At 43.1% G+C, this 23,423-nt stretch overlaps 2 protein-coding genes across 4 annotated transcripts in view; both read right to left on the bottom strand.

Moving 5' to 3' along the window:
• KNG1 (kininogen 1) overlaps positions 1-7,056 on the bottom strand; it is a 34,129-nt gene extending 27,073 nt beyond the window's left edge. For 2 of the 3 annotated variants that reach the window (XM_047788535.1, XM_047788523.1), the window contains exons 1-3: positions 6,635-7,056; positions 4,060-4,170; positions 3,050-3,134 (exon numbers count right to left, since the gene is read on the bottom strand). In XM_047788535.1, the coding sequence (XP_047644491.1) occupies positions 3,050-3,134; positions 4,060-4,170; positions 6,635-6,826 (388 nt within the window). In that variant the 5' untranslated portion in view covers positions 6,827-7,056. The remainder of the gene's footprint in view (positions 1-3,049; positions 3,135-4,059; positions 4,171-6,634) is intronic. The other variant, XM_047788530.1, reaches the window with a different exon arrangement.
• Positions 7,057-11,970: 4,914 nt separating this feature from the next.
• Positions 11,971-22,853, bottom strand: HRG (histidine rich glycoprotein). The gene is made up of 7 exons (XM_047755421.1): positions 22,600-22,853; positions 20,570-20,686; positions 19,473-19,563; positions 17,589-17,755; positions 16,954-17,025; positions 14,382-14,483; positions 11,971-12,934 (listed from the first exon to the last, which is right to left on the bottom strand). Exons 1-7 carry the CDS (start codon positions 22,789-22,791, stop codon positions 12,044-12,046), a joined length of 1,632 nt encoding a protein of 543 aa, XP_047611377.1. The 5' UTR covers positions 22,792-22,853; the 3' UTR covers positions 11,971-12,043.
• Positions 22,854-23,423: the final 570 nt, after the last annotated feature.

The following is a 23,423-nucleotide window of genomic DNA, read 5'->3' as shown; positions in this document are numbered from 1 at the left end:
CAGCCATAGCAATGCTGGATCGGAGCTATGTCTGTGATGTACACTACAGCTCACAGATCCTTAACCCACTGAGCTGGGGCCAGGGATCAAACCTGCAACCTCATGTTTACTAGTCGGATTCGTTTCCCCTGAGCTACAACGGAAACTCCTGTTCCTTGGTTTTCCTCTCCATCAGTCTGTGTCAGGAAAAGTTTTACCCAGTGAATATTTATATCTTTCCCCCTCTTGCCCCTACCTCCTTTCCTTGCAGTAGTTAGGTTGGATCAGAGTAACAGGCAATGTTCAAATACCAGAGGGGATTACATGGAAAAGGGGAGGAAATGACTGATGGAAGAACAAAAAAAAAAAAAAAAAAAAAAAAGAACAGGAGGTGAAAGGGGAAATGGAGAAAAGCCCAGAGGCTAGTTCACCTGACCTTGACGGCAGGTGTAGGAGAAGAGATGGAGCAGCCTTTGAGGGTCAGGAACAGAGAAAGATGCAAACTCAGTTTTTCTGGGTAACAAAATGATTTTCCACCCTGCCCCAACATTTCCAGAGAGATGTTTTTTAAATTAAAATAAAAATTTTAAAATTTGAATTCCAAAACACATCTAGCCAAAAAGGTTTCAGATAGGAGATTATGGACTGGCAATAATTTCCGAAGGTGTGGTAAATGGCTTTTTTTTTCTCATGGTGCGTACATGCTGTGCTCCGGGTCATGTGAAAATTTGCTTAACAGAGTTTTTGTTTTTTTGTTTTTGTTTTTGTTTTTTTTGGCTTTTTGTCTTTAGGACTGCATCCATGGCATATGACGGTTCTCAGGCTAGGGGTCTAATCAGAGCTACAGCTCCTGGCCTATGCTGCAGCCATAGACACACCAGATCCAAGCCACGTCTGCAACCTACACCACAGCTCACCGCAACACAGGATCCTTAACCCACTAATCGAGGCCAGGGATCAAACACACAACCTCACGGTTCCTAGTTGGACGGGAACTCCACAAGACAGTATTCTTAAACTGAATAATAAAACGCTTCCCCTCCCCCCATAAAAAGATTTTAATTACTTGTGATTTCTATTGTTTTGAAATGCTTTTCTTTTTCCTTTCTTTCCTTTTTTCTCTCCCCCACCCCCCCACCTTTTAGGGCTGCACGCAAAGCATATGGAAGTTTCCAGACTAGGGGTTGAATTGGAGCTGCTGCTGCCGGCCTACACCACAGCCACAGTAATGCCAGAGCCGTGACCTACTGAGCTCACGGCAACAATGGATTCTTAACCCACTAAGTGAGGCCAGAGATTGAACCCAGATCCTCATGGATACTAGCCAGGTTCATTACTGCTGAGCTACAATGGGAACTCCCATGTTTTCCTTTTTTTTTTAAATAAGCATTTTAATTGTTTTTATTTTGGTACATTTTATTTATTTTTTATTTTATTATGGCCACACTCATGGCATATGGAAGTTCTTGGGCCAGCAATTGAATCAGAGCCATAGCTGCGACCTATGCTGGATCCTTTAACTCTCTGTGCCAGGCTGGGGCTTGAACCTGTGCCTCTGCAGTAACCCAGCCACTGCAGTTGGATTCTTAACCCACTGAGCAACAGCATGAATTCCAATTTTAAAGTACATTTTAAATTCTAACCATAAACTATTTCAAAAACAGAAAGCGATCACAAAATATCATGTTTGAAAACTATGCCACTACCATCTTAATTTAATACTTATTAACATTTTTCCATCTTCTTTTTGGGCCTTTTTTGTAAGAAAATTTTGATACAACTAAAATACCTGTACTCTGTTACATTAGCTTTCATCCCTCCCCAGTGATCTTCACTGTCTTGAATGAACTGTTTTTCTTTGATGCAACTTCTTGCAAGAATAGGAGCTCAAGGGATGTAGTTTTTGTGGGTTCCATATGGATGTCTAAGGCCAGAATAGAACAATTACCACTATGGTGAAGTTCAATAGTTATGGATGAAGATGCTGTCCTGGAGCACACATACAAAAACACTATCTTGCAGAAGGCCAACTCCAGAACAGCTTTTGTGATTGACATCACCTAGAGGTGCTCATCTTTCTGTACCTAGAGCCTCTGCCACAAGAGGGAAGGAGCCAACAGTGGTTATCTGTTGAGAAGTTGCTCCCTGCTTCAATTCTAAAGATATTTTGTTGAGGGTCTAACATACCAATTCTGCTAATTACTAGCTGTGGGATATTGGGCAAGATACTTGGGCCTCTGTTTCCTCATCTGTAAACTGGGGATATTAAGACTTGCCTCACAGAATTGTGAGGATAAGTTATCTTAAAACACAGTGAAGTGATCAGAACTATGGCTGGTAATAATCACTCCGTGTATGTTAGCTATTATTACTTTTATCCTGATTATCGTTAATACACAACTGTGATTACATTTTCAGGTATATCATCTAGTTTTATTCTTTTTTTTTTTTTTTTAAGGGCCACACCTGTGGTATATGAAAGTTCCCAGGCCATGGTCCAATCGGAGCTGAAGCTGCCACCCTACACCACAGCCACAGCAATGCTGGATCCTTAACCCACTGAGCAAGGCCAGGGATAAAACCCTCATCCTAATGGATACTACTCGGTGTTCATTGAGGTGTTCCTGAGCCAAGACAGGAACTCCTCATCTAGTTTCATTCTAAACAATCCTGCAAAGGGCGAATTATTGTGATCTCCTCTTCCTGGTAAGGAAAAGCAAAGGAAAGAAGGTGAGAGCTTCGAAAGATTTCACACTTGATCTGACCCAAAGCCTGTGCTTTTTTGTCACGCTAGGATGCTGCCTACAAGTAAAGCCAGTTCTGTACCTTCTCATCCTTCCGCACACGCGTAAGACAATGCACCTCTTGAGGAAGAGAACCAGGACAGCGCTGACAGGATGATTGGCATGAGCCTGGCCCCACCTCAGGATACTGGCGCTCTACCCCTCGAGCGCCCCCTCAAGGCTGCAAATGGTATCGCCACTGCCGCCCTCTGCAAGGAAAGGGTCTTGGAGCCACACAGAAGAACATCATTTTTCCCCCAGGGCAGTACCGCCAGACACTCAGCTACCTGGAGTAATCTGGCAGGTCTGGGTAGCCACGGAGAATTTCTCATTGCCTCTCTTCGCCACTGTTACTGTGCATTCTCCTGTGGCCTGAGAAGAAGAGAGTGAGATCATTTATCTTCATCTTTCAGATGAAATCCACCTCGTACTATTGCTAACTATGGCTCTCCTTCTTTAAAAACATGTCAAGATTTTTTTTCCCACAGTTTTGAGACACAAGAACGAATGTCTTTCAGGCTAGTCATTACTTTAAAGAAGCCACTGATATTCATGAGCTGTCGGAGGAGAGGTGGTATAAATGATGAGGTTTTAAAGTATAAATCTTTGTTTTGAGCCTTGGAGAGAATTCTTTTTCACCAAGATGCACACAATGCCTGAGAAACAGGCTGCTCAACAATTTTCTTGATTTACCTTCCAATTTCAGGGTGCACACTGCATATAGGATGCCAGTGTTTTGACATTAAGTCCTGGCAGGTACCAGCCTAGTCCCTCTTAATTACATCAACTGTGCTGTGCCCACAGGTTAGGCTTAGGTGAAGACAGCCATTGTTATTAAAACAAGATCCTTTGCATAATGTATCTCACTGCTTCCTGCAACCACCAGATGAAGTCAATTTTATCTCCCTTGAGGAGGGAGGACACGGTTGCCAGAGGTCAGCTAGCTGGAGGGAGAGCAGGATTCTTACTCAGGCCCGTGCAGTTGAAGCACCCACTTGCTCTCCTCACCAGCCCCTGATCTCGGCTCACATACTGATCTGTGCTCTCTCCGAGGCCCAGCTGGTTGTTAAGTTCCTCTTCCTAAGGGAGGGTTTCCTCCATGTGTAAGTCGCTGGCCTCTCCAAGCCCCTTCTGTCTGTGTGAGAATACAGATATCAGGCATTTGTTCTACGTAGTTGAGGGTTTATGTGCATCCCTTAAAAACAGTGCAACAATACTAATCATCCCAAGCACCCTAGAAAAGTCTGGCACACTCTGCAGAGAAAACTGGAGGCTCGGGAACCATCAACACACTTACAGCTTGTGCAGAGTCTTTGTAATCACAGTCCTGCCAGGTTTTGTCACTTTGAACAAGACAGTCGCCCTCCTTGATTTCGTACTTGAAGGAATAAAATATGTCAGGATTATCCTGAAAAACAGCAACCAAAGACACCTAGGTTTCATCTGACTGACCCAACAGCATTTGAGTGGGAACTGGTACAGTTATGAATATTTAATCTTGATTTGATTCAATTAGGGCAAAACCATTTATTAAAATTATTGAAAGTTTATAAATATTTACTTGGAAGAATGTTCATAATATACTATTTACAAATATATATATATATATATATATATATATTTGGTCTTTTTTCGTCTTTTTAGGGCTACACCTGCGACATATAGAGGTTCCCAGGCTAGGGGTCGAATCAGAGCTACAGCTGCAGGCTTACACCACAGCCAGAGCAACGCTAGATCCAAGCCACATCTGCAACTTAAACCACAGCTCAGGGCAACGCCAGATCCTTAATGCACTGAGCGAGCCCAGGGATCAAACCCGTAACCTCAAGGTTCCTAGTTGGATTGTTTCCACTGTGCCACGACAGGAGCTCTGTATAGATAGTTTAGAATAAAAAACATATTTGCCGTGGATATCCGCCAATACCAACTGTTGCTTAAGAATACCACAATTCACACAATTACACAATTTTGTGAAACAGAAAGGCTGGACTTGGAGTTCCCATTCTGGCTCAGTGGTAATGAACCTGACTAGTATCACTGAGAATGCAGGTTCAATCCCTGGCCCCGATCAGTGGTTAAGTATCCAGCATTGCTGTGGCTGTGGTGTAGGCTGCAGATGCAGCTCCAATTCGATCCCTAGCCTGGGAACTTCCATATGCCACAGGTGCTGCCCTAAAGAAAGGGTGGATGTTACTTTAAGAAAAAAAGCAAAACAAAATACGTCCCTGAGCTTTTTCCTTTTTCCTTATAATGTCAAATGGCTGTGGTTTTTACCCCTACCTAAGTAATCAACTGCTTAACTATCACAGAAACACAATGTTTTATAGTGAAATTCATTTAACAAACTACTGAAAGATTACCTTTTTTTTTTTTTTGTCTTTTTAGGGCTGCGCTGGCAGCATATGGAGGTTCCCAGGCTAGGGCTCGAATCAGAGCTGTAGCTGCTGGCCTACACTACAGTCACAGGAAAGACTGCATTTCTTAAAGTCACACACCCTGTCAGGGTTTGTCTCCATCCTGAGTGCATCAATATGTGATTTAAAAAAAATGCTAAAGGAGTTCCCGTCATGGCTCAGTGGTTAACGAATCTGACTAGCATCCATGAGGACACGGGTTCAATCCCTGGCCTCACTCAGTGGGTTAAGGATCCGGCGTTGCCGAGAACTGGGGTGTAGGTCACAGACGCTGCTCACATCCTGCGTTGCTGTGGCTCTGGCATAGGCCGGTGGCTACAGCTCCAATTAGACCCCTAGCCTGGGAACCTCCATATGCCATGGGTGCAGCCCTAGAAAAGACAAAAATAAATAAATAAATAAATAAATAAATAAATAAATAAATAAATAAAATAGAAATAAAAAATCTACTAAAAACCAATTAGAACTTGGCTGTTACCTTGATGCATCAGTCATACAGACTTCACGGTAGGTATTTTGTCCAGTGCTGTAGAACCAAGTTAATCCCATTTATAATTCCTTTTAGACATACGACTCCTTTCCCCCAGCTTAACTGAGGTACAATTTTCAAGTAAAAATTGTCTACCTTTAAGGTGTACAGTAGTGATGAATTGATACACATATACATTTTGCAACCACTACCACAAATAAGCTCATTAACACACCTATCACCTCACATAGTTACTTTTTTATTTTTCCAGTGAGACTATTTAAGATCTAGTCATTTAGCAAATTTCAAGTATACAATACAGTATTAATTATAATCACCACACCATACTTTAGATCCCTAGGACTTATTCATCTTATAAGTTGATACCCTTCGACCAGCATCTCCCCATTTCCCCCATCTCCCAGTCCCTGGCAAACACCATTCTGCTTTCTGTGTCTGTGAGTTAGAATTTTTATTTTTTATTTTTATTTTATTTATTTATTATTTTGCTGCACCCATAGTCTGTTGAAATTTCTGGGCCAGGGATAGACCTGGCTCCACAGCAGCAACCCAGGCTGCTGCAGTGACAATGCCAGGTCCTTAACGTGCTGCGCCACAAGGGAACCCCGAGTTAGAATTTTTAAGATACCATATATAATTCAGATCATATGGTATGTTTTCAGCTGTACCACCTGAAGTACCCCCCTCCCCCGAAGTCTAAAGGTCTATATTTTAGTCTAGGGCTAGTCACCCAGTAAACCCTCTTGCTGGTAGCCAAGTTCCTAGATTCATCGACTGCATAGTCTCTTTCAAATTACTCCATCTGCTTGTTTGATTTCACCCTGGAAAAGTGCTGCTCTGATCACCCAGGACTAGTCACACCCTTCCCTTCACCCCAGATGTGTGTGGTGTGTGTGTGTGGGGGTGCCTGGGCTCCCAGTGACAACACAAACCCCAAATGACCTCAAAGTCAAACCCAGCTCACTCACAATTTTGGTGACTTCGGTTATTCGGTACAATACAAACTGGTTGCCACTTTTGTTTCCACTGTTATATTTCTTCAAAGCCGTGTCCACAGCCTTAAATACATCTTGGTGGTTGCAGTCAATTTCTTGCGAAGACTCCTGAGTTAAACTTGGTAGCAGCCTGGAGCAAAGGAAAAGGATGGCGATTAATTTCATGATATAAGTTTCTCTCTGGGACTTTCACCCAGGGTTGGGAGCCGATTTAGATGCTGATTTTAATTGTCTTCAGCCTCTGTCTCCTCCAGGTTCTCCTGACTCTGCCTCAGTGCTCTAGGGCCCTGGTTGATTCCTGCTGCCATGTACTGTTTGCCCTTCTCCAAAAGGACAAATGGCCCTGCTGGGTTATACAAGAAGATTTCAGACTGAAACATTACAACACTGGGGTTTTTGACCTGCTTGTTTACATTTGGGGAGCATGTGGGAGCACAGAACACATTTCCTGGTGATTGCATAACTTTCTCCAGCGAATCAGAGCAGGTTCTAATAAGGGAGGAGGGGAAAAAAAACACTAACCACCTCCATTATTCCCTCGTGACTTTCCCAAAGCCATTTATGAAGGTCACTGCATGTGACAACAATGCAACAGTGAATACAACCTGCAGATATCTTTCAATAAAATTTCTTTGCAGAGAACCGGCTGCTACCGATCATATTGCACAATGGGGGCACCCACGCACAGGGACGTAGTGAGTGCTGGGGGTCCCACACCAGGATACTGGTGCAACCAAATGTAAAACATGGATATTCCTATAATGTCTCTGGCCAAGCCAGCCTCTCTCCACTCACTTTCATTAATTCTAGAAAGGAATGAGTTCCCTTTGTGGCTCAGTGGTAACAAACCCGACTAGGATCCATGAGGATGCTGGTTCAATCTCTGGCCTCGCTAGGATCCTACATTGTTGTGGCTGTGGCATAGGCCAGCAACTGTAGCTCCAATTCGATCCCTAGTGGGGGAACTTCCATATGCTGCACCCGTGGCCCTGAAAAGCAAAAAAAAAAAAAAAAAAAAAAAATTCTAGAGAGGAAAATGCCCTCCCCCTCCCCCGCCACTCCATGTACCCCAGGGTGGAGGAGACGGGGAAGAAGCATAAGAAGAGATAGTTTGAATGAAGCAAACCACCCCCAATTCTTTCTTCTTGTTTGGTGGATATTTCACTACAAAGCCACCTGTTTGAGAAAGACTGGCTATTAGGGGAGAGGCAAAAGTAGTTAAAGACAAGAGCTAGTTCCTAGTGGATGTTTGTCTTGCCACCCCCAGAAACATATTTGACTCCTTCATTGTTGTTGATAGGCTCTCTAGTTTGGCAAGTCTCCCTGAGAGTCCCTGGAAAAGACAGGTCATTGTGGGCTGAGTAGTGGCTTTGTAGTGGAGTAACAGGAACACGAACGTGGCAGTAAGTCCAAACTTTATTCCAGTCTAGCTCTGCTATTTAATTGCTCTATGATCCTGAGCAAGTCAGGGTCATATAAACTTTCTGAGCCTTGGTTTCCTCACCTGTAAAATGTGGGAAATCATAGCATCTTAATGGGCTTTTTGGAGGAGTGAATGAGTTAATATGTGTACAGGGTCTGGTAATTAGTTCTTATAAATTATATCTCCATTTAGAGTGGGTTGGTTAAGAATCCCTGACTTATTGAAAAGGTTTCAGATGCATGGTGATGGCAGAAGGTAGATTCCAGTGTGTGTGGCTTGGGGAGGCATGTAGGAAAAAAGCTAAGGGTGGAAGAAACTTGAGGAAGTTCTTAGGCTGGGAAGATGGAGGGACCCACAAAGATGAGGAAGCTGAAGCAGGGGGAGGGAGGAGGCTGCTGGAGGTGCATGGTCCACGAGGAGCTGGAGAGAAATTCAGGGCTGGTCATGGTGGTGTTTCAAGTGAAGACTCAAAGGGGGGACTTGGAGGAACGTGGTCAATAAAGACAAAGTTCCAGTTATAAGATAAATAAGTACAAGGGATGTAAGATGCAACACGGTAAATCTAGTTAACACCGCTGTCTGATCCATCAAAAAGTTAAGAGAGTAGATCCTAAGAGTTCTTATCACAAGGAGAATCTCTTTTCTTTTCTATATGAGATGACAGATGTTAACTAAAACTATTGTGATAATAATTTCACAAAATATGTAAATCAAAGCATCATGATGTACACCTTAAATTACCCAGTGATGAATGTCAATTATTACTCAATAAAACTGGAAAGTTTAAAAACCCCCCACAGGACTTGGTGTATACAGGCAATATAATAAATAGGAAAGAACATGACTTTGGAGGAAGCCAATCCTGGTTGTAATCCCACTCCTACAATTTACTGACCATAATAACATCCTAAGAAAATAATTAAGCTTTCTCTGGGCCTCATCTTTCTTTCCTAAAAAATGGTAGTGGTGGCAGCCTGTTTTCCTTTCTCCTTGGAATACAGCTAGACTTCTTTTCCTGCAGCCACAGTGACCATAGTCAAAAGGTTTAATAACTAATATAATACACACACTGATCAATCAGACCAGATTGGTCCCCATGGAGGCACCTGCTGAATGTCGGCCCTGCAGAATCATATTCCTCCGTGATGGTGTGGACACAGGGTTGGTTGCTTGAATAGGGAGTGGAGAAAGTTGAAATCCAGGAAGACCCAAAAATATATCACATAATTACTCACAAAAGAATTGGAGCAATATTTTATTATTTTATTAAATCCCTTCTCAAACATGGCTTGAGTTCTTGAAAATACCACCTGGAAAACATAGGATTGAATGCCCTCAATGCATTTCAATTAAATGCATTCATAACAGGCAAACACGATTGCTATGGGTGAATGATGGGGTAAAAAACATTCCTACTTTAAGAGATCACACAGGATCTTATATTGTGCTAGAGGTTTAGAGAATATACCATTGATATCTAGATTTTTCTTTGGTTACATGATAGCTAAAAAGCATATGATTATTTCTTTATTATTTGTTATAATTACTAAATTGTGGGACTTGGATTAGGACCCAGATCAATATCCTTCAAAGTCACACTCTTTCCTATTATACTCCCATATATGCTGCCAAGCCTGTTGTAATGGAGTGGGACACCTAGGAGTCTTCTTGGAGCAGACCCCCACCCCATGTTGTCTGCCTGCCTTTGGTTTGTAGAAAAAAGGCTTTAGTCTCCTAGACCTTCCCTGAGTTCCAAAGAGCAGATTCAAACTATTACTAACTAGGGAAATGAGGGAATGCAGAAATGAAGGGAAAGCAAGCCCCAAAGAATCTTTATTTGTTTTAAAAAATTTTAATTATAGTTGATTTACATTGTTCTATCAATTTCTGCTGTACAGCAAAGTAACCTAGTCATACATATATATACATTCTTTTTCTCACATTATATTTCATCATGTTCCATCACAAGAGATTGGACATAGTTCCCTGTGCTATACAGCAGGACCACAGCGCCTATCCACTCTTAATGTAACACTTTGCATCTGGGAGTTTGGGGTTAGCAGACCCAAAAGAATGTTTTCCATTGACTGCTAGCTTAAACCAATGCCTTGATTTATGACCCCAAACTCTCCTGTGGCTTCAACCAGCTGGCCTCAAGCTGGCTTAAAATTGATGATTCCAGGAGGGTCAATTAAGAATGGAAACTCCTGAACCATCACGAAGGTGCTAAGAAATAACAAAATGCCTCAACCATTGCTGTTGCTCTATCCTAGAAAGAAGTTAAGGGATCACAAGCCCATGATTTACTGGATCGATCACCATTGCCAAGGACACATCGAGTCACAAGAGGGTGCAAAGATATCTGCAACTGAGGTCTTAACAGGAAGCTGAAACCACAAAGGTCCCCTGCCCCCCTTTACCTTTTTTGCCTGTAAAAACTTTGTACCCTGGCGAGCCATCAGGATGTATTTGAGGTGAATCTAGGTCTCTCATCTTCCAAGTTGGTGCCTCCACATCTAATCAACTTTTCTCTGATCCAAACTGACATTTCTTTTGGCCATACGGTGCATCGGGCATACCAACTTGGGTTCAACAACACTGTTCTTGGGTCTTTACTTTGAATCACCATGAGACCAGCCCTGAATTCCTCTCCAGCCCCTTCTGGACGGTGCACCTCCAGACGCTTTCTCACTTCCCCAGCTTCAGCTTCTCCATCTTTGTGCATGTCTCCTTCTTCCCTACCTAAGAACTTACCCAAGTCTCTTTCACGCTTAGCTTGTTTTCCTCCACGCCCTCCCCATGAAATCTCCCTGCTGCTATCACCACGCACCTGAAACCATTTCACGAAGTCAGGTAGAGAGAATCTAAAGTCTTACTAGCCTGTGTTTAAATGCTTGAGCCCTGATTTGGGAAGACAGGAAAACAAAGAGGATTTGAGTGTGAAAAAGGAGTCTGTTGGCACCCGAAATGAATGAAGTTATATCTAGCCTGAAGAAAAGACAGGAGTTTTGAAGCAGAGGACACCTCTACCCTGCTTTCTGGGGACATGGTCTGGTGGCTGCAAGATCTCAGGGAGAGAGAACAGCCACTGGTCTCTCTGGGCAGTCATGTCCATTAGCAGTCTTATAGAGACTTCCTTGGCCCTAGTTTGATACAGAAGATGACCAATGTGAATGAGTAGTAAGCATCCTTAGGAGGACACCCTGGTGGACCACTGATGAAGAATCAGACCTCCTTCACATGCCCACTACCCAGACACTTTGGCACTTTGTGAGAGTAAAACTCTGGCACCACTTTGTGTGGGGAGTAGCAGCAACACCAAGAAGGATGGAGCTTAAATTTCCCAATGGGTCAGTTAGGACTGCCACCTGAAATGGGAATTGATTTGCTCCAAAATAAAGTGTTATTTTTTGCACCCCTGAGTTTATAGTCATGATTCATGCTTGCAACCATTTTTTTTCTTTTGCAATTTATAGCATGAACTTTGTTTCCTTCATAATTGAATTGAGAAATTCTTTTTCCAAAGGGAAATTTAAAGGACTAGAAAGCAACAAGTAGAAGAGTATTTGTGTCATTTTTATAAGAATAATCCTTTAAGTAATAATACATTTCTTCTTGGTATGCCCAGCTACAGCATAAGTACTGACAGAGGAATGATGCTATCATAAAAGGAGTTAAGTCCAGGAAAGAAAGAAATGCTCAGGATCAGAGATTTGCCTCAAGTGCTGTAGTAGCCAGTGATGGAATTAACCAATCTGCAGTGCTGTGATCTCTCCTCTCCTTTCCATTTGTCTCTCTCTTCTCATGCCATTTCCCCACACCCACCCCCATTGTGCCATATCCTGGATATGAAAATACAATTAAAATAACTTGTAATTTTGCATTTATTACTGATCACATTTTATTTATGGTTCAACTTCAGGACATGATCCATTTTTCCCCAACAAGGCAATGAGACTTTATTTTGGAAATGCATGTGCAAAAAACTTTGAAAGATATGAAAACTCACCCCTGAATGTCCCTGGACATGATTCAGAGGCTGATTGAGGGAAGGGCTGAATCTCTGGCTGTAGGGGCTTGTGGTTTGGCAACAAGAAACTGGGAAAATTGGCTTCAGGAAGAGGAAGAACCTCACCTTTCTTTAATGGTGGGAGTCGGTGAACATATCCAATCTCTCTCCCGTGGAAGGGAAAGTGTTTTTTACCTGGACCTCTTTCTTCTGAGTGCCTAGGTGGTGGGCCATGGCCCCAGCGATGGTGGTCTTGGGGACCTTGGCTATGGGGTGGTGGGTCACAGGGTCCATAGTCATGGAAATCATGGCCATGGGGATGGTGTCCATGAGGAGGGGGTCCATGGGGATGGCGTCCATGAGGAGGGGGTCCATGGGGATGGCGTCCATGAGGAGGGGGCCCATGGGGATGGCGTCCATGAGGAGGGGGCCCATGGGGATGGCGTCCATGAGGAGGGGGCCCATGGGGATGGCGTCCATGAGGAGGGGGCCCATGGGGATGGCGTCCATGAGGAGGGGGCCCATGGGGATGGCGTCCATGAGGAGGATGTTCTGGGAGATGATGCTCACTGGAACTATGATTATCTGAGGGTCCATGGACCCCATTGGTGCCTAAAGAGGGCAATGATGGAGAAGCTTCTGCTTGAAATGGTGGACTGTCTGAGTGACTTTTGTCTCCTAGAGGAGGTGGGCACCCAAATTTATGTGGCTTGTGGGAATCATGGTGATCTCGAGATCTACCGGGCTTATGTGGAGGCCTGCCAGCAGGAGAATGCTCATGCTCACCAGAGTGGAAGTGATGGTCCAAATGCTGCTGCCCACCACTGATGTTTCTATGATCCTGGCAAAAGACACAGAAGAGTGACTATCATCATGGAACACAAAAGAAGTTAGACGTTTAATCTGATTTAGACCAATGGCTCTCAGACTTTTGGATTCCACAGTTAATGTTAAAAGTAGAATACCAAAAAAGGATCCCCCAAATTCTTATCTAGCCAACTTGGCAATTAAAATACAGAAAAGCGTTATCACCTACCACCATCATTATTTCACAGTAGGAATAGTATTTTGATAACACAAGAGTCAGAGAGTTAATCTCAGAGTAAAGGATGGTCCTTTATTTATTTATCTTTTTTTTTTGTCTTTTTGTCTCTTCTAGGGCTGCTCCCTCAGCATATGGATGTTCCCAGGCTAGGAGGTCTGTCTAATCAGAGCTGTTGCAGCTGGCCTATGCCAGCGCCATAGCAACGCGGGATCTGAGCCACATCTGTGACCTACACCACAGCTCACAGCAACACCAGATCCTTAACCCACTGAGTGAGGCCAGGGATCGAACCCGCAACCTCATGGTTCCTAGTCAGATTCGTTAACCACTGAGCCACAACGGGAACTCCAGGGTGGTCCTTTGAATGGAATAAATGTTGTATTATGAAAATACTCTTTCTTATTACTCTTCTCATTTCAGCATAGACAGGTAAAATTATAGTGTAGAATGGTAATCATCTGTAGACCAACCTTTGAAAAACTAATGCTTTATAATTTATATTCCCAATAGAGTTAAGGCTTTATGATAAAATATCTCCTATTCCTAAAGGATGCGCTCTTACTTCTTTGCACAGCTCCTTGTTGAGATTTTAATTTTTAAGAAAGTTATGGAGCCATGTTCATGGTGACAAACCTGCCCCCTCTGGGGTTTTTTGTTTGTTTTTTGTGTTTTTTTTGGTTTGGTACATGGATATTTGGATAATGTTTAGTTTTTTTTTGTTTTTTGGTTTTTGCTTATATCAAAAATACTGTGAAGAATATCTTGGTACAGAACAAAGCTTTCTGGGACATATGTAAAATATTTTGTTTGAATCTTATTTCATATATGTTTATATAGTAAACTTTAGGCTAATTTATTCTTCTTAGGTTCTATGCCTAACGATAAAAGCTGGGAATTATTAACTGTCAGCACTGGAGTCCTGACTACAAGAGCCACTTTCAAATTCATTAAAGGTTGATTGAATTGGTCATGATTTTACTTTTTTGGCAAATATTACTTTCCCTAATTCTTGGAGGAAAAATAATCATACTTTTTGTGTCATACCAGCAATTACACTTTCCCCAGAGGCCTATTCTCTCTGTATTTCTCCTCCCCCTCAACCCTCATCTTTCTCTCTCTCATTCTCTCTCTCACACACACACCCACACAACATACAAACAGCCATAAGAACAAAATATACTATGTGTGTGAAAATATCACTTTTCTGACACTGCTCGTGACAAAGGCTACTTAAGCAACCCACCTTGAAGTTGAAGACTTCACAGTTTATGACAATATCTTCTGGGTTTTCCAAGTCAGAGGCTTCTGCATCATTAATGAAATCTGCTCTACAGAATCCAAAGGTCTATAAAGAGATAAACCTGTTAGAGTGTGTGTGTGTGTGTGTGTGCAGGTAGTGTGAAGTTACCCAGCTTTTGCTGTGAACCTTCAGACATTTGGGAAAGGAAGATGGACTTTAGAAAAGTCAGGATAATATTATCAAATCTCCCCAGCACCTACTGAACATCTTTCCTAGTCAATACTTTGGGGAAAGTTCAGGCTCCAAAGGATTTCATTCCAGGTTGATGTGGTTCCCTTCTGTGAATGATCCCCAGAGCCAGGCTTCCCTGTGGGTATAGGAGGAACTCCATGGCACTGATGCCTTGCCTTTAGGCCAGTTTTCTGCCCGAAGACCTGACTTGCCTGTGCCTAAAGAGAGTGAAGAGTGATGCAGAAGAGGGACTTACACAACTTTAATAGGCCCCTTGAAGGAAAGTGTTGGAAGGGGAGAACCAGTGTAAAAATGGGTTTGCACAGACTGTACAAAGTGACTGTCTGCTGGTCCTACCCTAAGTACATAGGCTACCGCGGGCTGGCACCCCTAGGTCCTGAAGCCTCGACATCCAGCTGTCAAAGGTAAATTAGACAAGAAGAAAACTCTCTTATTTACTTATTATTATTTTGTCTTTTTGGGGCCACACCCATGGCATATGAAATTTCCCAGTATAGGGGTTGAATCGGAGCTGCAGTTGCCAGCCCATAACACAACCACGGCAAAGTGGGATCCAAACTATGTCTGCGACTTTCGCCAGAGCTCATGGCAATGCCAGAGCCTTAACCCACTGAACTAGGGCAGGGATCAAACCCATGTCCTCATGGATACTAGTTGGGTTCTTTACCACTGAGCCACAAGGGGAACTCTAAAACTCTCTTTTTTAGAAGAGACTGTTAAGCATTGAGGTTCTGAGTACAGCTTTAGAGTCAGATGGTCCTTTATTAATCCTGGGTTACCATCTACTAGTTGTGAGTTTAAGCAAGTAACATAAGATTTCTGAAACCAGTCTGTATCTGGTCTATTAAATGAGTACAATACTAACTACCACAGCTTAATTAAAGGAGAAAGGCTGGAAAACATTTAGCACTTAGAAAGGCTGGAAAACACTGGGCTCCTCTTCTTCAGCTGTCATGTCTCTGCACTGGGTTTGCATCACCCGCACCAAGGTAGGTTTTGTTGGGGGTGGGAGTGGAGGAGTGGGGAGGTATCTTTCCTGGTACCCCCTAAGTAAGATTCTAGAACTGCCTCAGACTGAAAAAGTGGAACAGCCAGAGAAGGAACTAATGAATACCTCCTTTCTTCCAGTCCTGGAGAAGTATTCTTAAACTTCAGAAAAATCCTGGACTTGACATTGGAAGGCCAGGGAGTTCCCGTTGTAGCAGCAGAAATTCAACCTCTAGCCCGGGAACTTCCATATGCTGCAGGTGCCACCCTAAAAAGAAAAAAAAAAAAGCAAAAAAAAAAAGACAGAAAAGAGATCAGAAGGCCATCATTAAAATCCTAACACTTTCTAGCTCAGTGCACTCAGGTAAGTGTATAAATGCATAGGCCCTCCTGTCCTGGGGAAATGGAGGCAGACATTGGCCTCTCCTCAGTGGGGTTGTCATAGGGCTCCAACAAGGTGAAAATATATGTGTTTTGTGAGCTTTAAGTCACCGTACAAGTGCCAAGTGTTAGTAAGGAGATCTTCCTGCAGGTGTCTGAGTATCAACTTACAAATGACTCAGGGAACCCAACACCACCACCACCACCCCCCACAATCCAAGCCAAGCATCTGAGGACTGGATTCTAATCTCAGCTTGGTTGTAGGACTCTCTGATGTCCCTCTATTACCTCCCTGTTTGTCACATGGGACTATTGTGAGGAGTAAATCAGGTGGAGAGAAAGCACCCTTTGGTGTCAGTTCTTAGTACAAGCTAGTGACTAGTTTTAGCTAAGTCTGTGATCCTAATGGGTAAGAAAACCCTCAGTGTTAATGTATATATCATGTATAGTTTTATAATATACATGATATGCTCATGATTCACTTAACTTCTCTGTGCCTCATTCTCCCCCTCTGTAAATCAGGAATAAACACTGTATGTCCAATTTTTAAAAATAGTACCTACTTCATAGGGTGGAGGTGGGGTTAATAAGTCAACATATGTTGGAATTCCCATAGTGACTCAGCGGGTTAAGATCTCAACATAGTCTCCATGAGGTTGCAGGTTCAATCCCTGGCCTCGCTCAGTGGGTTAAGGATCCGGTGTTGCTGCCAGCTGCAGCAGAGGTTGCAGACACGGCTTGGATCCTGAGTTGCTGTGGCTGTGGTGTAGGCTGGCAGCTGTAACTCTGATTCGACCCCCTAGCCTGGCAACTTCCATATGCCTCAGGTGCAGTGGTTAAAAACAAAACAACAACAAAAACCTTAGCATATGTAAAGCATTTAGAAGGGTGCCTGGCATATTGTAAGTGGTCTCTAAATATTACCTCATTTTTCATAGATGCTGATTATACTCACAGGAGAGCGCCAGCGACTGGAGCAGTTCCTCACAGAGAAATCCATGTAGTAATTCGTTCTTTCCCCTCCTCTCTAGGATAAAACAGATGACTCAGTTTCAGGAATATAAATAGTTTAAGAAAAAAAAAGGCAATAGATACTTCCTATCTACTGTACTTAATAAAGCACTATGAAGATTCAAAAATCTCCAATAGGTGTCATTATTCTGATGGTCTCTGCCTTTTAAAAATTTATCACATTAAGTGATAGGTGAATACAATTTCATGGAGAGGGTCAAATAATACAGATGTAATCAAGTATAGAGTGAAAAATCACCTTTCCTGTACCCCAGCCTCCCCTTCTCAAAGGTACCACTACCATCCCCCTGATGGGTTTTTCCTTCAAGGCTTTTCCAAAATATGTTGCTCATAGACACATATATCTAATTACTTAATAGAAATGGTCTCAGAGTCTAAGTATTGTTCTGTAATTTGCTTTTCCCGTCAATAATATATCTTGAAACTCTTTCCGGTGTCAAACATCCAAAACGTGTTTAGGACGCTTGGATGCACCATTATCTATTTAACTTCGCATCTTCACCTGCCAGGTTGGAACCTGGGCCCTCAGGCTCTAGCTAAGCATTAGTGGGAACTCACCACTCTTGTAACCCTCTCCACTTTGTCCACTCGGAAAGAGGCAAAGTCACTGTTCTCCCTTTTGTACTTTTCCAAGGTTTGGTCAGCTTCTTTTCTGTAGGGCTCCGTATCCTCAAAGAAATCGATGAGTACTGGGCTGTCTTTCGTATTGGCCAGTACCGAAGAGGCTGGAGAAAAAAGTTGGCAGCTTTGTAATTATTGGCTTAGAAACAACAATGTCACTTGGGATTTAATATACCCAAGTGTGGGGACAAGAATAACAATGGCTTCTCTTTTAGAGATGGACAAATTGAGGGTTGGAGAGGCTGAGTTACTTGTCCAAAATCACATCAGCCAATCAGCAGCAGAGCTAAACTTAAACCCAGATCCTTCTTCTTCTTCTTTGGGTGTGTGTGTGTGTGTGTGTGTGTGTGTGTGGTTTAGTGCAGCACCAGTGGCATATGAAAGTTTCCAGGCTAGGGGTCGAATCGGAGCTGCAGCTGCCAGCCTATGCCACAGCCACAGCAACACAGGAACCAAGTGGCATCTTCTACCTACACCACAGCTCACAGCAATGCCAGATCCTCAACCCACTGAGCGAGGCCGGGGATCAAACCCGCATCCTCATGGATACTATCTGGGTTTGTTACTGCTGAGCCGCAGCGGGAACTCCTAAACCCAGATCCTTCTGATGCTCAGGTCTCTGTTGTGACCCTTATTCACGATGCCCTCCAGCCCCATCACTCATGAAGCATTAATGTTTTTGTGAACTTTTCCTGTCTCTGTCAAGGACAGCGGCATCATTAACATAAAGTTTTGCCCAGAGAGAAGAGAAGATACAGCTTTCTTTAAGCCAACTTCCTGAGTTAATTGCTTGGCTGTTGAATTTTTGTATCTTGAACCATGTTAAGATTTGCTATCTTAAAGGGAGTTCTATGATAATTATTTTTGAAAAAGTGAATTAAAAGAGCATGGAATTTAGAGTCAAGGCTGGCAGGGAAGGGTCATGTCTTTGCCACACTGTGGCTGTTTTCCCCAGGCCAAGTCATTGAATCTTTTTGAGCCTCAGTTAATTTATCTCTAAAGTAGAAAGTATCATAATCTTTACTTCATAATTTTGTTGTGAGATTAAATGACATGTATAATCACTTTGGGAGCTGTACAGTAATACATAGCTCTCAGATGTTGAAGTCAATATATACATATATGTTGAAGTCTATATATATATATATATATATATATATATATATATATATTCTTTTTATAGCTGCACCTGTGGCATATGGAAGTTCCCAGGCTAGGGATCAAACTGGAGTTGCAGCTGAGGCCTACGCTGGATCCTTAACCCACTGAGCAAGGCCAGGGATCAAACTTGCATCCTCATGGAGACTACATTGGCTTCTTAACCCACTGAGCCACTACAGGAACTCCTGAGCTCAATATTTGAGTGCTAAGTACTTTGCAAAGTGTTCTCTATCTAGACCATCTTATTTACTTATTAGAAGCACCCAAAGGGGTAATACTATTTTTATCCTCATTTTACAAGTGAAGAAACTTGATGAGGTTAAGTAAACTGCCCTCAAGACCATACAAATACTAAGCGATGAGGTTGGGATTCAAACTCAGACAAATTTGAATCCAGAGCCTATATTCTCCGCAATGATGCTATGCAGCCACTTGTAAATTTCTATTTTTTATATTTTGAATTTCTTTAAAGGAAAGTGTACCAATAACAGGGAAAAAACCTTCTCCCTTCTCTTCTCAAGAGAACAAGTAATAATTGCACCCATAGGGCACAAACCATTTCTGATTATGTATTTCATAGTCTTAATGTGATGAATACCACTGTATGATTGAATTTTATATTAACATATAATTAATTAGCATTTTACAAGGTGACCATACCAGAACTTGTGGTGCAATTAAAGCCATTCACTCTAAGATCCTGAGATCCATCCAAACATGTTGTAGCTATTACCTTACATTGTCCAATAACCTGTAAGAAAGAGGGGTTAATGTTAGCACACACTGCTTTCCTCAAATTGAACATAAGGGAACAAACAAGTGAGACAATTTATTCCTACTATCCATTTAAAACTTTTTTTCTTCTTATAGCCACACTAATGGCATATGGAAGTTCCTAGGCTAGGGGTCAAATTGGAGCTGCAGCTGCCAGCCTACACCACAGCCACAGCAACACAAGATCCAAGCCGCCTCTGATGTACACCACAGCTCACGGAAATACCAGATCTTTAACCCGCTGAGTGAGGCCAGGGAATGAAACCACATCCTCATAGAGACTAGTCAGGTTCTTAATTCACTGAGCCACAATGGGAACTCCCATTTAAAATTTATATGTGCCTTCTCTCACCAAATCCTCTCTCAAAGACCTGAATTTTCTTAGTATGCTTCTGTGAGCCGGATGCTCTAAGCATCCAAAACCCTCATGAGAACCATGGAGAAACTGTTAAAACAGTTCATCGCCATGTCCCAAATGTTTGCAAGGGGAAAAATGCCAAAACTTTACCTTGGGTATGTAAACATCCTATTTTCTAGAACTGAAGTCCTATAAATGTGCATCTTCCTATCCTCCTCCTGTGGCTGAGAGATGGGGATCTGAGTAGCTGTGAGCAATGTCCAGAACAAGACCTCACGGTGTCTACAATTAATTTCTTTGGTCATTTCTGTTAGTGGCACCAGCATTCAGAGGACACAATTCCAAGTTCCTAGGTTCTTAGGCATTAGGTAATTTGCCCAAGGTCTCACAGCTGGTTGAGCTACCACAGGAGATCACAAGCCCCACTAATTTATCTTGAACTGGGTTCCCAGTATGGCTCTCAAGAGAGTATTGCTCACAGTCAACACTGTTGTCATGAGCCAAGAGGCAGAAGCTGCTCACACTCTTTGGCCGGGTTAGCCCAGCTATGCAGTTACCATGGGCAAGTGGGATAGACAGAAGTCAAGAATGCCAAAAGGAGGGGAAGGGCACCCTGTTTACTTACTATATCAGATGGACGTATGGAAACAGCTGGCTCACAGTCATCCCAGTGCTTCCTGGATAGGACTGGACAGTCCGATTCTTTTACATGCAAGACTAAATAATAGACAGCGGTAGATTCCTGGGGAATGCCAAGAAAGGAATGGGTGAGGAGCATGTGGGAGCCTGGTGCTTTTTCAATGAAACAACCTCTTTATTTCTTAAATAGAATTATTGCTCTTCTCAAAGTCATGCTGATGTCCTACCTGTGTGTCCTTGGATCTATTTATTTGAATAAAAAGTTTCAAAGTGTTGCTTCCAAATGCTCTCTTTAACTGGAAAGCAATCACTAAAAAGCAGTGTTGGTTTGGGTGGAGGTGTTGAAGATGCAAGCCTAGAATATAAGTGATGGCAACTACGTCGTGGGCTCCAATCCATGAGTGCAATTGTGCACCTCATCCAGCTTTATTCCTCATCTTGGATTTCTTGTCTTGATTGCAATTTGCCCTAAGCTAACGTCACTCTCTTCTCTTACCAACCAGCTCCCTCTCTCGACTTTCCTTGTCTGCACTGTGAATTATTTATTTCCTTAGTCTTTGGCTTGAAGAATGTCCAGTGGCCAGGCCTGGATGGTCTTTCTTGCAGATGTCCCAGGTCTTTATTTATTGCCTAATTTATTATTCTCATTGCCTAATTCCCACTGCCTAGGTCTGGTCCGCATGGCCTCACTTCTGAACACGTGAAGTAACTCCCAATTTGTGTCCCTGCCACCTGCTCCCATCTCCCCAGGCACAGGGGACCCCTCCCCCTCATCCCCACACCCTCCCTACACCAGTCAGAGGTAGCACTGTGCCGGTTCATCCTGTGCCCTACATGTGTGGCAGAGAGCCTGCAATGGGACTCACGGTCACCAAATTGCCAGCTGAATCCTAAGGCCCTGCACTCTTGTTCTCTGCAAACTTTGGTGCCTCTGTTTCTAACATGTTAACAAGTATAAATGTCTCTGCATGTCTGCTTTGCCCCGTGGTCTGGCCTCCCCTAATTTCAGGGGTTCCACAAGGGAAAGGTTATTTTTGAAGGACATGGAGAGGGAGGACTCCCTCCACAATCTCTGTCAAGCCCTTCAACTCACTCAAAATAAGCATATACTCCGAGACAGTTGGCTTGCTTGGCTTCAAGATAAAGCCTACTTTCTTTTCCAAGATGATGACTGCTCCAAAGCCCACAGAGAATTTCTGGAACCTCTCTGCTTAGGTTCAGTTTCTCCCTAACACCCTCCCTCCTGCTTCCATCCCCACATCAAGGAGGTAGGCATGGAAGTACCCTGGAATGGCTTTACCCAGGCCATCGTCCTATTCAAATCCCGGTCATTCTTCAGGACCCAAAGGAAGGCTTCTCCCATCCCATCTTTCTTCTTCTTCTTCTTCTTCTTTTTTTTTTTTGTCTTTTTTATTTTAGGTGGCACATGGAGGTTCCCAGGCTAGGAGTCCAATCGGAGCTGCAGCTTCTGGCCTACACCATAGCCACAGGAATGCCAAATCTGAGCCATGTCTGTGACCTACACCACAGCTCATGGCAACACCAGATCATTAACCGACTGAGCAAGGCCAGGGATCAAACCTGCATCCTCATGGATGCTAGTCAGATTCATTTCTGCAGAGCCACAGCGGGAACTCCTTCCATCCCATCTTAACAGACCCCCATTGCTCTATTATTTCCATATCCGTACCATTCACTTGGTGCCTTGAATATGCTGTGTGTGCATGTGAGCTGATTATTGCATTGAGAACAAGGCCCACAGTTTATTCTAACCTTTCTCTGAGAGCATTTAGCACTGGATTGGGCTCTGCCTAAGTGCTTATAAGTAGTTGTAGACTGAGTCATAGTTAAGGACATACTAGTAACAAATATTAACTATTGGTTGAATCTACCTGGAAATGAAACAGACAACCCGACCAAAGCCAATCCAGGGGGCAAAGTGGCCAGCCTAGAGTCACACTGGTCCTGATCCATCACCCTCTCTCCCACTCAGCTCTACCACAGGCGACTCCTCACCGATTTGTCCAAGTGGGCATCAGCAACCTGCAGCAACTCGAAAAGGTAGCCATCCCATCGTCCTTTATTGATCAGGTCTAGAGCTTTTCTGGCCACAGGCTCAGCATCATCACAGCCTGTGGGACTCACAGCATGGGAACACTGCAATGTGATCAAAAGGATGAAAAGCGGCACTGCATTGAGTAATCTCATTTTGTTAAAAAGTGAAAACCATGCCTTGCTCTGGATACCACGGCGGAGAAGTTTATATACAGATTTTCTTAAACACACACATGCACAATTGATTAAACAATGTCTTATATGTTTTTGTTGTGTAACCGGGGATGTTCACCTTGACCCCTGGTTCAAATGTCTGTCAACACTCTGTAAATGATTAGTGGGTCCTGGGGACAGAAAGTTGAAACATGCCACCTGTGGGTGGGTGAAACTCTGATCTGTACAAATCTGGAAATTTCCAGTAGGTGGCAGATCCAAAGTGTGTTTTTGACCATAAGCTCTGCCTGCGTTGGTGTGGCAGGTGGAGTCAGAAATAATTATCCACCATCTGCCAGCTAGAAATTTCTACCCTCAGTCCCCTTTTTGGATGGTGGTAGTGAAAATCCTCAGTAGAATGTAGCTACATTATTTAAAGGAGGTAACATGTTAAATAGTTAATACTCTAGGAATTTCCCATTGTGGCTCAGTGGTAACCAGCCTGACTAGTATCCATGAGGATTCGAGTTCCATCCCTGGCCTCGCTCAGTGGGTTAAGGATCTGGCATATCTGTGGCTGTGGCAGGCAGCTACCGCTCCAATTTGACACCTAGCCTGGGAACTTCCATATG

The sequence above is a fragment of the Phacochoerus africanus genome, chromosome 1 (genome assembly GCF_016906955.1).
Source record: "Phacochoerus africanus isolate WHEZ1 chromosome 1, ROS_Pafr_v1, whole genome shotgun sequence".
Lineage (NCBI taxonomy): Eukaryota > Metazoa > Chordata > Mammalia > Artiodactyla > Suidae > Phacochoerus > Phacochoerus africanus.
Note: the sequence above shows the minus strand (reverse complement) of the source record. Positions and strands in the feature narration are given on the sequence as shown.